This window comes from Lontra canadensis, unplaced genomic scaffold (genome assembly GCF_010015895.1).
Source record: "Lontra canadensis isolate GAN:19392208 unplaced genomic scaffold, GSC_riverotter_1.0 scaffold20, whole genome shotgun sequence".
NCBI lineage: Eukaryota > Metazoa > Chordata > Mammalia > Carnivora > Mustelidae > Lontra > Lontra canadensis.
This window is the reverse complement of record NW_022631014.1, coordinates 15,287,282-15,300,925: the sequence shown is the minus strand read 5'-3', so window position 1 is coordinate 15,300,925 and position 13,644 is coordinate 15,287,282. Positions and strand designations below refer to the sequence as shown.

General features: G+C 48.5%; 1 protein-coding gene across 13 annotated transcripts in view; it reads left to right on the top strand.

Moving 5' to 3' along the window:
• The window catches only part of TRAK1 (trafficking kinesin protein 1), a 117,384-nt gene that overhangs the window by 47,029 nt on the left and 56,711 nt on the right, over positions 1-13,644 (top strand). Inside the window, exon 1 of one of the 13 annotated variants that reach the window (XM_032861099.1) lies at positions 3,115-3,442. The exons of 8 other annotated variants lie outside the window; for them this stretch is intronic. In XM_032861099.1, coding sequence (XP_032716990.1) covers positions 3,379-3,442 — 64 coding nt within the window. In that variant the 5' untranslated portion in view covers positions 3,115-3,378. Of the gene's footprint in view, positions 1-3,114; positions 3,443-12,077; positions 12,353-13,644 lie in introns of those variants that run through there. 4 more of the 13 variants (XM_032861100.1, XM_032861102.1, XM_032861097.1 and 1 more) reach the window with 4 other exon arrangements.

Here is a 13,644-nt window from a genome sequence, read left to right as displayed (position 1 = left end):
GAATCTGTTAATTGTTGACCAGAGGCCTAAAATCATCTTTTTAGAAACACCTTAAGGAACTTTATTTATTTTTATTTTTATTTTTTAGATTTTATTTATTTGAGAGACAGAGAGAGGGCACAAGTGGGGGAGTAGCAAGCAGAGGGGAAGCAGGCTCTCTGTTGAGCAGGGAGCCTGATGTGGGGTTTGATCCCCTGGCCGTGGGATCATGACCTGAGCCGAAGGCAGACGCTTAACCGACCGAGCCACCCAGGCGCCCCCAACTTAAGATTTTAAACAAAACCTTGGAAAACCTTGGGGCACAGCCTCTGCTCATGTCTCACATGAGGGTCTGCTGTGGGGCTGTTGAGAGGTGCTATCCTTGCCAGGGAGAGACATGATAGAGGACCAGAGGGAAAGATATGTTCAGATAATGGGGGCAGCTATAGCCAGAATTAAAATCATTGGCTGCTGACTTTAAATAGGCAGATGTCCTAGAAAATCTTAAATGTGTACCTAAGCAGGGGTCAGGGAGAGGGAAGGGCAGGGATTCAAGTGAGTGAGGGAGGTGATGGGGTCTGATTTCTATGTTGCCCAGGAAGAATTTGGAATTGGGTGGGGAGGGGCACAGTTCCTCCAGGGTATAAGTGACAGCTGGGGAACAGCATGACCAGAGACAGTACCATTCCCTGGCACTGTGTATCTTCCAAACTTTCCCAAAAGCCTGTTTACAGCCTGAGCCAAGATTCATCACCAGCTGCCTTTAGCTTTCATTTCCCCTTCTGAGAGTTGAGGAGGTTCTGCTATTTGATGTTGCTGAAGAGGCAGGAACCCCACTTTCCACACAGGACAGGATGTGCTCTCCCAGTGTTCAGGCTGGGCCAAGTGGGCTCAGTCGGCCACCCGGCAAGTGGGATGATCTGCTTGTAGCATCTTGTGCTGGTGGGCAAGCACGGCCTGGTAAGAAAGCACAGGGCCCTCAAGTACAGAGAGGGTACCTGGAGCTGGGAGAAGCTTCTGGAACCTACACAGGGGACAGGAAGCCCGCTCTGGGAACCTCACAGCACAGCATTAGAGGCGCATTTGCTTCCCATGATTTAGGAAGATTGAGATAGATCCATACTTAGTACAGATTCTGCCCAAGAGTCCACACATAGGGTTTGTAATTGTGTGTGTGTATGCGTGTATATAAACATATGTGTGTGTGCACGCGCATATCTATACAAACATACAGCTTTTTCTTAAAATTTTTTTTATTCAAATGCAGAGACACACACACACACACACACACACACACACACACAGACACGCACACACTGTGTATGTTACCCTTCCTGATCTATCCGTCCTACTGACCTACCTCACTGTTGCAACTGTGGCCTGTGGACCAGCAGCACCGCTGTCCCGTGGGAACTCGTCAGAGATGCAGAGTCTTGGGCCTGCCGCACACCTGCAGCGTCCGGATCTGCATTTCAGCAACAGCTCCTGGTGCTTCATGGGCACGTTAACTCCCAGGAGCCCCGCCCTAGAGGGATGCTTCCGAGGTTGTGAACTGAGGCATCATATGCCACTGGAAGAATGAAGGGAAACGGTCCCTGCTCGGTCACCATAGAAGGAAAGGAGCATACTCTCCCCATGGTGGAAAAGAGACCTTCTCGTATTACTTGTTCACAAGTTACATGGTCTTGAGTAGAAAATTAAGAGGAGAAACCCATCAGAGGCCACGCGGCTGCTGTTGATGCCAGCACATGGTTACGGTATCCAGCCAGCAGGCTGGTGAGGTTTGGTAGGGAGTTCTGTTTTCGGGCTTTGGTTTCCGAGGGAGATTTTTGTTCCCTGAGGACATTTGGCAGTGTCCTTACGTCAAGGAGAGAGAGGGTGTGGTGCTCCTGGGATCTAAGTGGTAGAGACCAGGGGCACTGCTAAGCACCCCGCAATGCCCAGACAGCCCCCAGCAGCAAAGAGTGATCCCGCCTTAAGTGTCAGTTGATCTGACCTTAAATGTCAGTAGCACTGAGCTTGAGAAACCCTGGTTCAAGGGATGGAGCTAACCTGTAGTTAGTCCAAAATCTATCTATTACTCATTTAATTGAGATATTTAAAACATGCCAAACACTAATCAATGGTGACTCCCATTTTTTTTCTTTAAGAAATAATACATTACAGATGCATTGATAAGGACAGTTGCAAAAGCCCATTCCCTCCCTCCCTAAAGGCAACCACACCATTTTGCAGGTGGGCTCTTGGCCTTGTGTTGTTTGTACTTGGATCACACATGTGAGTGCCGGTGAAACAGTCTCTTGCATTGCCTGGGCCCCTTTGTGATGGCGTTCTCCCCTGTTTGTATGTTGCAAGCTGTTTTCCCAGAAGTTTGAGCAAAGCATGAGCAGCAGAGCAGAACTGCATCTCAATGAAAGCATTTTCATTTTCTTCCTTTTTGTTTTTTTAAGAGGTTATTTGTTTATTTGACAGATCACAAGTAGTCAGAGAGGCAGGCAGAGAGAGAGGGGGAAGCAGGCTCCCTGCTGAGCAGAGAGCCCCATTCAGGACTTGATCCCAGGACCCTGAGATCATGACCTGAGCCGAAGGCAGAGCCACCCAGGTACCCTAGCATTTCCATTTTCTGAGTGATTTACCTTTCCTTTTAGGTGGTGGTCAAAAATGTTCAGAAAAGGTGTTTCACGTATTAAATCAGGTTGACCAAGGAAAAAGTAATGATTACAGATTTTAGAATGTGACCAAAAGTAATGGTTACAGATTTTAGAACGTGGCATTTTTTCAAATGCAGACTCCATAGTGGCCCAGAATTGAGCAGATGTTCTTGTCTTTACGTTTGTTGGAAGTGATGATGGTGGCAAGGCCCCCAGCTCCCACCTGCCCGCACCCCCCTTTCTCCTTGTGTGGCACCTCCCCGCCCCTGCTCCCAGCATCCTTGGAAGACATTTCCTCCATCTTGGCATCATTTTTCAGAGCTGGCCAGTTTCTATGGCAACTGTTAGATTGAAAGATGATCAGCGAGCGGGAGGCGAGGCTGGAGTGAGACCTCCGGGTGGTGGTGTGTGTCTCTGACGTCACCCTCCTCGCGTCTGGATAGGGCGATAATGGATACTCCCATTCAGGGCTGCTGGCCACTGCCGCTTTATTAGCAGGGCTGCTGGAGGGCTCTGCAAATTGCTTCTCTTTCTGCCCCTCCTGTCCTCGCCCCACCAGAATTCTGCTTCTCACGGCCTCTTTTTCTGTTTCGGCGGCAGACTCTCATTAAGAATGCACGGCTTAATCCCGGTGTGTTTCAGGATGCTCTTCTGCCCACTGTTCTGGAAGGGCAGGGAGGCATGGCAGTGTTTTACTTGATGTTGATGGTGCTGTGAAGTCGTTCTTTCCTCTGCGAGAATACTGACTATGCAGAAATTTATTGAAGCGGATTATTATGAACTAGACTGGTATTATGAAGAATGCTCGGACGGTAATTATGGCCCCCCCCCCCAAAACAGAGCAGGAATGTGTAGGAGCATTGTCTCCCTCTGGGGTGGGGTGGTGATCCTGAAACCTTTGCTGGGGACACGGGCAGGAGGTGGTGGGGGGTGCTGGAACCTGCATGACCGCAGGCGTGCATGGCCCTGACGGTTTTGAAAGCAGGGTGGATGAGATGGCAGGTGGGCAGGGCTCAGGGGGACCCTTCTGTGCTTAGTCGGTCTTTGCTCAGAGGGGCAGATGGTGTGTGCCTGGTTTGTGAGCATTGTACTTCTCTTGGATTGAATTCTCTCCGGGGTGAGACGTGAGTTTGGTGTTGATGTGCGCATGCATGCACACACGTGTGTGTATGTGCGTGTGCGCGCGTGTGCAAGGAGAGATGTGTTCAGTGACCTCTGTGCTGTTGGCTGGGCTGGGGAGTAGTGTATTGGGGAGGCGGCTATCTGGACTGTTGGCAGCAGGCCTGGAAGAGTCCTCCCTTTCCCAAGCCCAGATCGAGCCCTGACCGGAGGCGGGTCCTGGGGAGGCTGGAGAAGATGCAGAAGCAGCTTCCCAGCCGGCCGGCAATTCAAATGCATTTTGCTTGTGGGATCCCAGCTATCTGTGGCGGTGGGGAGACATTGGGAGGGGCTGGAGAGACTGTCTCCTTCTGTCACAGGCCGGGTTTGTGCAGGGAGGGTGTGGCACATTCCAGAGGAGACTGGGTGGAGTTTGTGTGGCCGGAGAGGCCTCGGGAGGTTTCGGGTACCCGGAAAATAGCACTGAGGTGCATTCTCAGGGAGGCCACAGGAGAGGACCCTTAGGCTTCTGTGGTGCTGGGTCCCAGAACCTTGTAGGACACAGTGGATCTGTCTTATTTAATTCTTCTTCAAAATGACCCTCAAATCACATGTCTTTTGCATGCCCCACTCATCCCCCATACATGAAAAGAACACAGCTAATATGTACAGTCCGAGGGTCTGGTCCCTAGTGGTACCATTTTCCCAGCGCCTCAGGAGCCATTAATAGGTGAGGTAGCTGTTTCTTAATTGAATTGGGAGTTTCAGACCGCTCTGACCATGACCACGTTGGATGAACCTGAATGATGTAGCAGGCCCGGAGCTGGCCTCGTCAGTAAGCTGAGGAACTGCATAATTATCTCCTGTCTGCTGATTGCTGCCTTGACCAACAGCTACGGGAGAGGGACGGAGAGGCTTCCTCGGGGAGGGAGGGTGGGTATGTAACTGCACTGAGAAACTTCCCCAGTTGAGCCCCACTGTCCCCCAGCATTAGGTGAGGACAGTGTTGTGTGGAGTCCCTGTGCGGTTTTTAAATATCCTGAGTAATGGTGGTGGTGGGCAGCTCCAAGAGTCTTCTGGGGAAAAGGTGACTGGGTCCTTTTTGCTGTTTGGATGTGTTATTCTTGATGCAAGTTCCCATCCTGTTACCCCACTCCAAGAGGCAATGATAGGGATGCTTCTTTTCAGAACCGTCACTGAACTCTTAAGAGTTTCCTTGGTGATTTGGGACTCAACTGAGTGAGCTCTCCAACTTTTTTAGAGTATGGACCTCAGTGGATCCCTGGAAGGGGGAGTGTGAGTTCTGGCAGAATGCCTGTCCCACACTGTGGCTGAGTTGGGGCGTGGCCATGGCTCCCACGGATCCCTCCTAGAAGTGGAGGAGGAAGGTGTTTCATACTGTCGACCCAGTTGCTACAGCATCCAGCTCTCTTTACACCCTGGTCCTTGGGAATAAAGCCAGTCGCTTGTGGTAGTCAGTCTGAGGACTGAGAGGAGGCAGGCTGACTCTTATCTGGGTGTCTGTCAGAAGGATTTTCTTACCCAGCCATTTCTCAGTGGAGTCTTTTGGCCCGGAGGCAGCCAGATCTCTCTTCTTCCAACTGAAAGGAAAATGGAAGGAGAGGCGACTCATCTGTCCAAGGGTAAATCAGTGTTGCTCGCAGTTACTGTCTGAGTGTGTGTTGAGCAGAAATACTTGCCTTTACTCGCCGTTCTGGTTTGGATAAAGGGGAGAGGGCCATTGGGACAGAATCTACTGTGACAACCAGCATTTGCGTAATCCCACTTTTAAAATAGCAAAACGGGGAATACAAGGGACACAAACCCAGAAATCTTCGAGTTTAGGAAACCCAGGGGATTGGGATTTCAAAAAAATGCTAATTTTATAGTTAACTCCTTTACTCATTTCTCCCTAGTTGGGTTCTTACCTGGCCTTGGCAACTGGTCTGGAAATGCATTTTGCCTTTGTTTATATATGCATCTTTTAAATTGCAAACAAAATAGCCCTTTCATCTCCCAGTCCTCCCCTACTGGGCGGTGAGGCGGCCAGGTAGGAGTAGACACCTCTCACGGCTTTACCTCTCTTATCATTTGGCATTTGAATCATTAACGAGGGGAACTTCCAGGGAACTTTCCATATTAATAACCAAAGATGTGGGACACCTGGGTGGCTCAGTTGGTTAAGCAGCTGCCTTCGGCTCAGGTCATGATCCCAGCGTTCTGGGATCGAGTCCCACATCCGGCTCCTTGCTCAGCAGGGAGCCTGCTTCTCCCTTTGCCTCTGCCTGCCATTCTGTCTGCCTGTGCTCGCTCTCTCTCCCTCTCTCTCTGTTAAGTAAAAAAAAAAAAATAAAAATAACCAAAGATGAGTCAAATGTTTTGAGAAAGATGCAAAATCATCATTTATGTCAGTGTTACTGACTCACACTCGCATTGGAGGGTTAGCCCTGGAAAGTAATGTGTATATATATATATGGGTGGGAGTATGGACCGCAGGACAGTTAGTACCCCTCTTTTAAAATTGGAATAAAAAAATAGCTGCTATTCTCTTTTCCTTCTGAGGTTTAGGAGAGCTTTATTCGGTGTCGAATGCCGTATCCTTCCCCGTTTGGGTCTCAGTTACAGATTCTCACACACCACCTTCCCCACCCGCCCCAACCGAAAACAGTAAGACCCCAGAGGGCATAACAAGGGGCGTGGGGTAGGGGCTTAGAATAATAAGAAGTTGAAAGGGTTGGTTGCCCAGCATCTTAAAGTCATTTCTAGGGATTTGAAACAACCAGCCTTCAGCAGTATAGCATCTCCTTCTTGGAATTCGGGCAGATAAACTAGGGCCTACGGTTTTAAACTTCAGTGTCAGACAGCCCCGGCTAGCCACAACGGATGTGTCCCCTATCTAAAGCCTGCCAGATTATGAAAATCACCCACATATTTAAAAAGAAAATTCTCGGATTTACTCCAGATCCAGAGAGGTCCTGAGAAATCTGAATTTTTAGCACGTGCTCTAGGTGATTCTTTCCATCAGGTGTGTTTGGGAAACTGTCCCAATGTCCGTGGAGACCAGCCCCAGGCTCCAGGGTCTGGAAAGTAATTCTTTAGATCTGTCACAGAATCCTATGTTGTTTCTTGGCTACACTGGTCCCTTTTTTTTTTTTTTCCAAAGTATGTTTTTAGAAACAGGTCTTTTTAATATTTAAAAAAGTCTCGGGGGGCGCCTGGGTGGCTCAGTGGGTTAAGCCTCTGCCTTCGGCTCAGGTCATGATCCCAGGGTCCTGGGATCGAGCCCCACATCGGGCTCTCTGCTCAGCAGGGAGCCTGCTTCCCCCTCTCTCTCTCTGCCTGTTCCTCTGCCTACTTGTCATCTCTGTCTGTCAAATAAATAAATAAAATCTTTAAAAAAAAAAAAAAAAAAAAAGTCTCGGGTTCAAGTGTGTGTCTTTATTTATTTATTTATTTATTAATTAAAGATTTTATTATTTATTTGACAGAAATCACAAGTAGGCAGAGAGGCAGGCAGAGAGAGAGGAGGAAGCAGGCTCCCTGATGAGCAGAGAGCCCGACGCGGGGCAGAGGCTTTAACCCACTGAGCTATCCAGGCGCCCCAAGTGTGTGTCTTTAATGTACATTAGCAATGACTGTACAAGTACAGAGATTGCCAGAAAGTGCACTGGCCTGGAGTTTTCTGTCTGAGGCCCGTTGAGCACTCTGTATGACTGTGTGGTTTGGGCACATCTTGGGACCTCTGTGAGCCCCCGTCAGCTCAGATGCCCCATCTGAAAAGTGGGGATAGCCACACTGAGCAGAGCCTTCGTGAAGAGTAGTTGAGCCATAGTGAAGAGAGTCAGCCACACTGACCAGAGCCACAGTTGAGCCTTGAACAACGTGGGGTTTGGGGTACTGACCCCCGTACAATAAAAAAATCTGTGTAGAACTTTTGACTCCCTCAAAACTTAACTGCTATTAGCTATTGCAAATAACATAAACAGTCAATTGACACGTATGTGTATGATATACACGTATGTTTGTCTGTCCATTGCAGTAATCTTAGAATCAAGTAAGCTAGAGAAAAGAAAATGTTATTAAGAAAATCATAAGCAAGAGAAAATATACTCACAGTACTGTGCTGCATTTATTGAAAAAAATCCACTTATCAGTGGACCCACCCACTTCAAACCCATGTTGTTCAAGGGTCAACTGTAAAAAGCTTCTGTAAATGGTGATGTGCTAGGTCAGTGCTTAATTTTATTTTCTCAGAAATAGTCTAATTAGTATGTTCTTTTAAAAAATCCCTTTCAGGGGGCACCTGGGTGGCTCAGTGGGTTAAGCCTCTGCCTTCAGCTCAGGTCATGATCTCAGGATCCTGGGATGGAGCCCCACATCGGGCTCTCTGCTCAGCAGGGAGCCTGCTTCCCCCCCCCCCCCCCCCCCCGCTGCCTGCTGTTCTGTCTACTTGTGATCTCTCTCTCTCTGTCAAATAAATAAATTAAATCTAAAATAAATAAATAAATAAAATCCCTTTCAGAAGGGGAGTGGCATTTTGAACAGGATATAGTATCTTTCTTTCTTTCTTTTTTTTTTTTTTTTTAAAGATTTTATTTATTTGAAAGAGAGAGAGCCAGTGTGAGAAGGGGGATGGTCAGAGGGAGAAGCAGATGTCCCGCTGAACAGGGAGCCAATGAGGGCTCTGGGGCTCGATCCCAGGACTCTGGCATCATGAACTGAACAGAAGGCAAATGCTTCACCGATTGAGCCACCCAGGCGCCCCAAAGTGTAGTATCTTTACCTTCTGTTTCTTGCTAGTCTCTCTTGTACCCGTGCACCCTCATTGCCAGCTGTACGACATTGTAGTTGTGAGTATTGGGGTTGGGGGTGGTTTTGCTCATGCCGTCTTATCACAGGGAAGCTGCGGTGGACGACTAAAGACCTTGTTCCTTGGGCTTCTTACTCCATAGTGAAAAGTTGGTGACGATACATGGGGGCCGTCATGGGGGCTCTGTTCCTCGCTTGGCTGCAGTGACCTCTACAATGCCACCCCAAGGTCGGGGGTGGTGGCTAGTTTGGGAGTAAGGTTTTGTTAGAGGTATTGTAAGCATTCATTGAAAAACTGTTCCAAGGTTTCGAGATGATTTTCTAAAGTTCCTGTGCTTTGTGTCAAACAACGCAAACAGGCCCCACGTGTTCATCTCTTGCTTATTGTGGGGTGAACCTTTGGGAGTGAGCAATGGTTTTTCCCTTTCCAGACACAGCACCCTTCTGAATGGCTGTAAAAGTGAGTTTAAAAAAAAAAAAAAAAGAATTAAGTACAAATGCATAAACTGTCCGATCTTATCACTGGCTTTGGGAAAGTAGTGGTAATGTCCTCCCTCAGATGTCCATGCAAACCCAGAGCCCAGGTTTTGAGCATGATGTTTCTCTTATTTATTATTTTTTTAATGGCATAGCGGGGTCCTTGGACCATGACCCTCAATTATGGGGGCTCTGCTCCAATGGACCCAGAAGTGGAGTGGGGTGCTTGCAGCACTGAGAGAAGTCTGCGCGGTGGATGGTATGGGAGGAGAGGACAGAAGAACACTCGTGGCAGGGGTGTGCAGTGGGGTCAAGGCGGGCAGGGGTCTGTCGGGGAGGCACAGACCGTGGAGGTCAGAAAGTGTACAGCTCACATCTTGAAAGGAAGGGGCACCCTCTGGAAGGAAACTGCCCAGTGGGACTTGTGACGGTGGAAACATTCTGTGCGTGTTTTCCGGGATGGTAGCCTAGCCACCTGTGGCTCTGGATGTGACTAGCATGACTTGGATTTTGGATTTTATTTAATTTTAATCAATTTAAATTTGAACGTAAATGGCCCCAGTGGCTTGTGGCCTCTCTTGGGACAGTGCATGGTAGAGCTTTGGGACAGTGATGTCTCTGATGGTATGTTGAGTGGATCCAGAGAGAGACACTCCCAGAAGGAAGCCCTCTACCTTCCTGTCCAGTGTTCCCAGCCACCGTTTGGAGTTCAGTCCTGCCCCTCTCCTCTGGGGCCCCAGTGTCGGGTCCTTGCCTTTAGGATGCACACACCCTTGCTACTTGATTCTTCCGGGGCCGAGCTCCATGAGGAGGTCCGTCCAGGATCTCCCACTTGGCACAGGGATTGCTGGGCTTTCTTGTTTGGGTTTTTGAAGAAATTACTCCTTCAGAGAAGAAGTTCTTTGGTCCATCTCTGCCTGTAATCTTGAAATGTATGCAGGTGAGTTTCAGGTTTGAGAACTCCTTGACATCCCTGGTGGGGGGAGGGGGAGAGAAGGGGGAGGAGAGATTTGCGGTGGGAGGCAGGGAATATCCTGAAGAAGGACTAAACCCAGAAATACGGGGTGACATGAAGAGTCTGGTTTTGTGTTCAAAATGCTGTGTCCTCAGTGTTTATTATGTAATATATATAGACTTGGACATCTTTTGTTAAAGATAGCCTAGATTTGAGTTACAGGCTGAGTTAGAAACAACTTGGTGATGAGTCATCACTGAGAGTATTTTCAAACACATGAGATCAGCTTTTGTTATCATTTGTACACACCGTGGCCCAGTACAGTATCCTACACATCTTACAGTCAGTCTGATATTTGCTGAATGAATAATGCGCAAGGTGGAGATCATCCTTCCCTTTCCCCCTCCCTCAACAGGGCTTCAGACTCACTGTCATTCGAATTGAATTAAGCCCAATTTGATGCCATTTATTGAGATTAAATGGCACCCCTCCGCCCCCGCAGTGTGTGTCCTCCTAAACATTGTATTTAAAGCTTATGCAGATTTTCAAAACGTGATTTTAAACCCCTTGCCACTGAATTTCTGCTAAGCCTCCTTTTCATAAAGGATACCTCTTTAATGTTGTACAATGTAGTAATCATTTCCAGGTTCCAAAATATTAACCACACAGTGCCTATGTCTCTCGGGTTTTATTTTTAAATAGCATTTTCCTTGCATTCTGGTTTGCTATTTGAGGCACTCATATGGTCTTATATTCATTTTTGTGGAGGTAGCAATTCAACGTAGCAGACCCCTTTAGCTGCCAAAATGGGATCTTCAGCCCTGTGGATCCAAAGCCAAATGAGACCAGGCACCCGCCCCTGGGCAGGGAATTCTGCGTGATGGCCTGGCCAGGGCTCTGCTAGCTGCCCTCGCAGTTTCCTGGGGGAATCAGTAGACAGCTGGCTTAGGTCTCCTGCTGTTGCTTTTAGGAGCAGGGACACCCGCCACAGTGTAGCGGGGAGGCGGCTGAGGCACGGAAATTGCAGAATGTGCTGCAGTCCTTAGCTGCCAGCACTCGGGGCCACCTTCTGGTGGGTTGGATTGAAGAACCTGCCACTTCCACTGTCAAAGGCAGAATCAGACGGTGCCGAGGAATTGGTACCGAGACGCACAATTAAACCACGGATTCTTCTTCCAGGCGACATTGTAAATTATTCGGTTTTAGATGCTTTTCCCATCCCCCCTCATCCTAGCAATTACAATTTGTAAATCTGACTGTCAATACACAGATTTAGGATGACCGTGAAGGTTATAAAATGCGGATTTAAAAACGGCAAAGGCCATGTATTATTACTGAAGAAAGACTGAATGAAGCTTAAAACAGGTAATGGTGATTGCCATGTCTTTTTTTCCTTCTGCTAGAAATCAGTGATCACTCCCTTCTCCATTCAGCACTGTGTCAGGCTGTTGTCAAAGTCATACTGGGCTCGGGGGTGCCTGGGTGGGTTGGTCAGTTAAGGGTCTGCCCTTGGCTCAGGTCATGATCGCAGGGTCCTAGGATCCAGCCCCGCAACGGGCTCTCTGCTTAGCAGGGAGTCTGCTTCTCCCTCTCCCTCTCCCTCTTCCCCTCTCCCCTGCTCTTGCTGGCCCTCAAACAAATAAATAAAATCTTAGGGGAAAAAAAAAAAAGGCAGGTCGGTCTCCGCTTCCGGAGCACGCCCACCAAAATTCTCTCATCTGAGGGCATTAGGCAGTTACTCATCAGGGCAGTTCCTCTGCTGGAGTCCTACCTTTAGACAGGTATACCTGCTTCAGGCTTGTTTAGTATTTGCTGGGCTCAGTTGCTATGAAACTTCCAGGGAGCTACCATTCCTCATTGCTTCCCGGGGGAGTAAGAGTGGGGAGAAGGATCTGGAGGTGGAAAGCTTAACCTAAAGTCCTGCACCTGCCTGCTGGCCTCTCCTCTGAGTCGACAGCACCTGTCAGGGTCACCTGGGGCAGGCAGGGCATTCCCATTCTGGCAGGTGCTTCTGCCCTGCCCCGCCCCACACTGTCCCTCCTCCCAGCTCCTGGGAGCCACCCCCTTCCGGGTCTGTCCTGGGTGACGCTGGGCCAATTCCCTGTGCACACCCTCCACTCCAGCTCAGCCAGGGAATGTCCTCTGCCCCGTCCAGGGCCCAGCATGTGCCCCAGGGGTCCGGGCTCCAGTGGCTCCTCTGGGTAGACGGCTGGGTGCTACCCCAAGAACCGCCTGTTAGGGCAATGTTTGGGCTTTGGGGTGACTTCAGCAATGTCCCTGAGAGACGTGGGAAGGGAAGAAGAGTACTTTGAGTATGACTACCAGGATGAAGAGAGGAAAACCTCCTGTGAACAGCATGAAAGCCTGGACCTCTTGGAAGAGGGTAAATTCTACACTTTGTTCCAATCTGACCCTTTCCCTGTTAGTGTCTCACTGGCTGTTTCACTCATCTCACAGCACTCTTCTGTTTTCCTATTGAGGTGTAACTTCCAGTATACAGATCTTACATGGCTAGTGGCTTGTAACGACCTCCGTATAAAACCACACGGAGCATAAACCACACGCAGCACGTCCAGCACCCTGAGGAAGCCCCTTGCACCCCAGGAGGGAGGCCGCTGTCCTGGCTTCTGTCATCTTTGATCTGTTTGCTCCTTTGTTCTTGATCTATGTAGATGGAATCAGCATTGGGCATTAGTTTGTCTGGCTTCTGTTGCTTAACCAATACATACATGTTATTGCAAGTATCAGTAGTTGTCTGGTTGGTTGTTTTTCCCTTAGTGGCATCCCAGTACTCTTTTTTAAGAGGTTTAGTCGTTTTCTTGTAGCTGATTGGGTTTTGGTAAATTAATGGGCAAGAGACTGAGTCATTATTAAATAAAGTGTGTTTTTGTGCCGGTGTTATTTTTACTTATTATTTTTTACATTTAAATTCAGTTAATTAAGGTACAGTGTATTATTAGTTTCAGGGGTAGAATTCAGTGATTCTTCAGTTACCTACAGCACCCAGTGCTCCTTCCATTAAGTGCCCTCCTTAATTCCCGTTACCCAGTTATCCCATCCCCCTGCCAACCTCCCTCCAGCAATCCTCCGTTTGTTTCCTATAGTGTGCTAGCATTATTCTTCAAAGATCATTAACCACCAATTTGAAATAGGGGCTTTAAAAAAAAAAAAACAACAACTTAGGATTCCTTCTTTCTTTTCTTCTCTTTCTTTCTTTCAAAGAATTATTTATTTGAGAGAGAGAGTGGGGGGGGGAGGGGCTGGGTAGTTAGAGGTGGAAAGACTCTGAAGTGGACTCCCTGCTGAGTGTGGAGCCATTACCCTGAGATAGTAACCTGAGCTGAAATCAAGAGTCTGTCCTCAACCAACTGAGCCACCCAGGCACCCCAGAGTGGTTAAAGTCTCCATGCCCGGTGTGGAGCTCACCGTGGAGTCTGAACTTAAAACCCTGAGGTCAAGGCCTGAGCTGAGATCAAGAGTCAGATGCTTAACTCGCTGAGCCACCCACGTGCCCCTAAGGATTATTCCAAATAGAAAAGTACAAGGGCTGATGTTGAAGTCACTTGGGAACCCACCTTTAGGCTCGTTCAGAGGGATGCTGCTTTTGGATAAGCAGGAGAGTGTTAAATTAAGGATAGGCCCAAAGGCTTGGTGTGAGTTTCCTAGTTGGCCTTC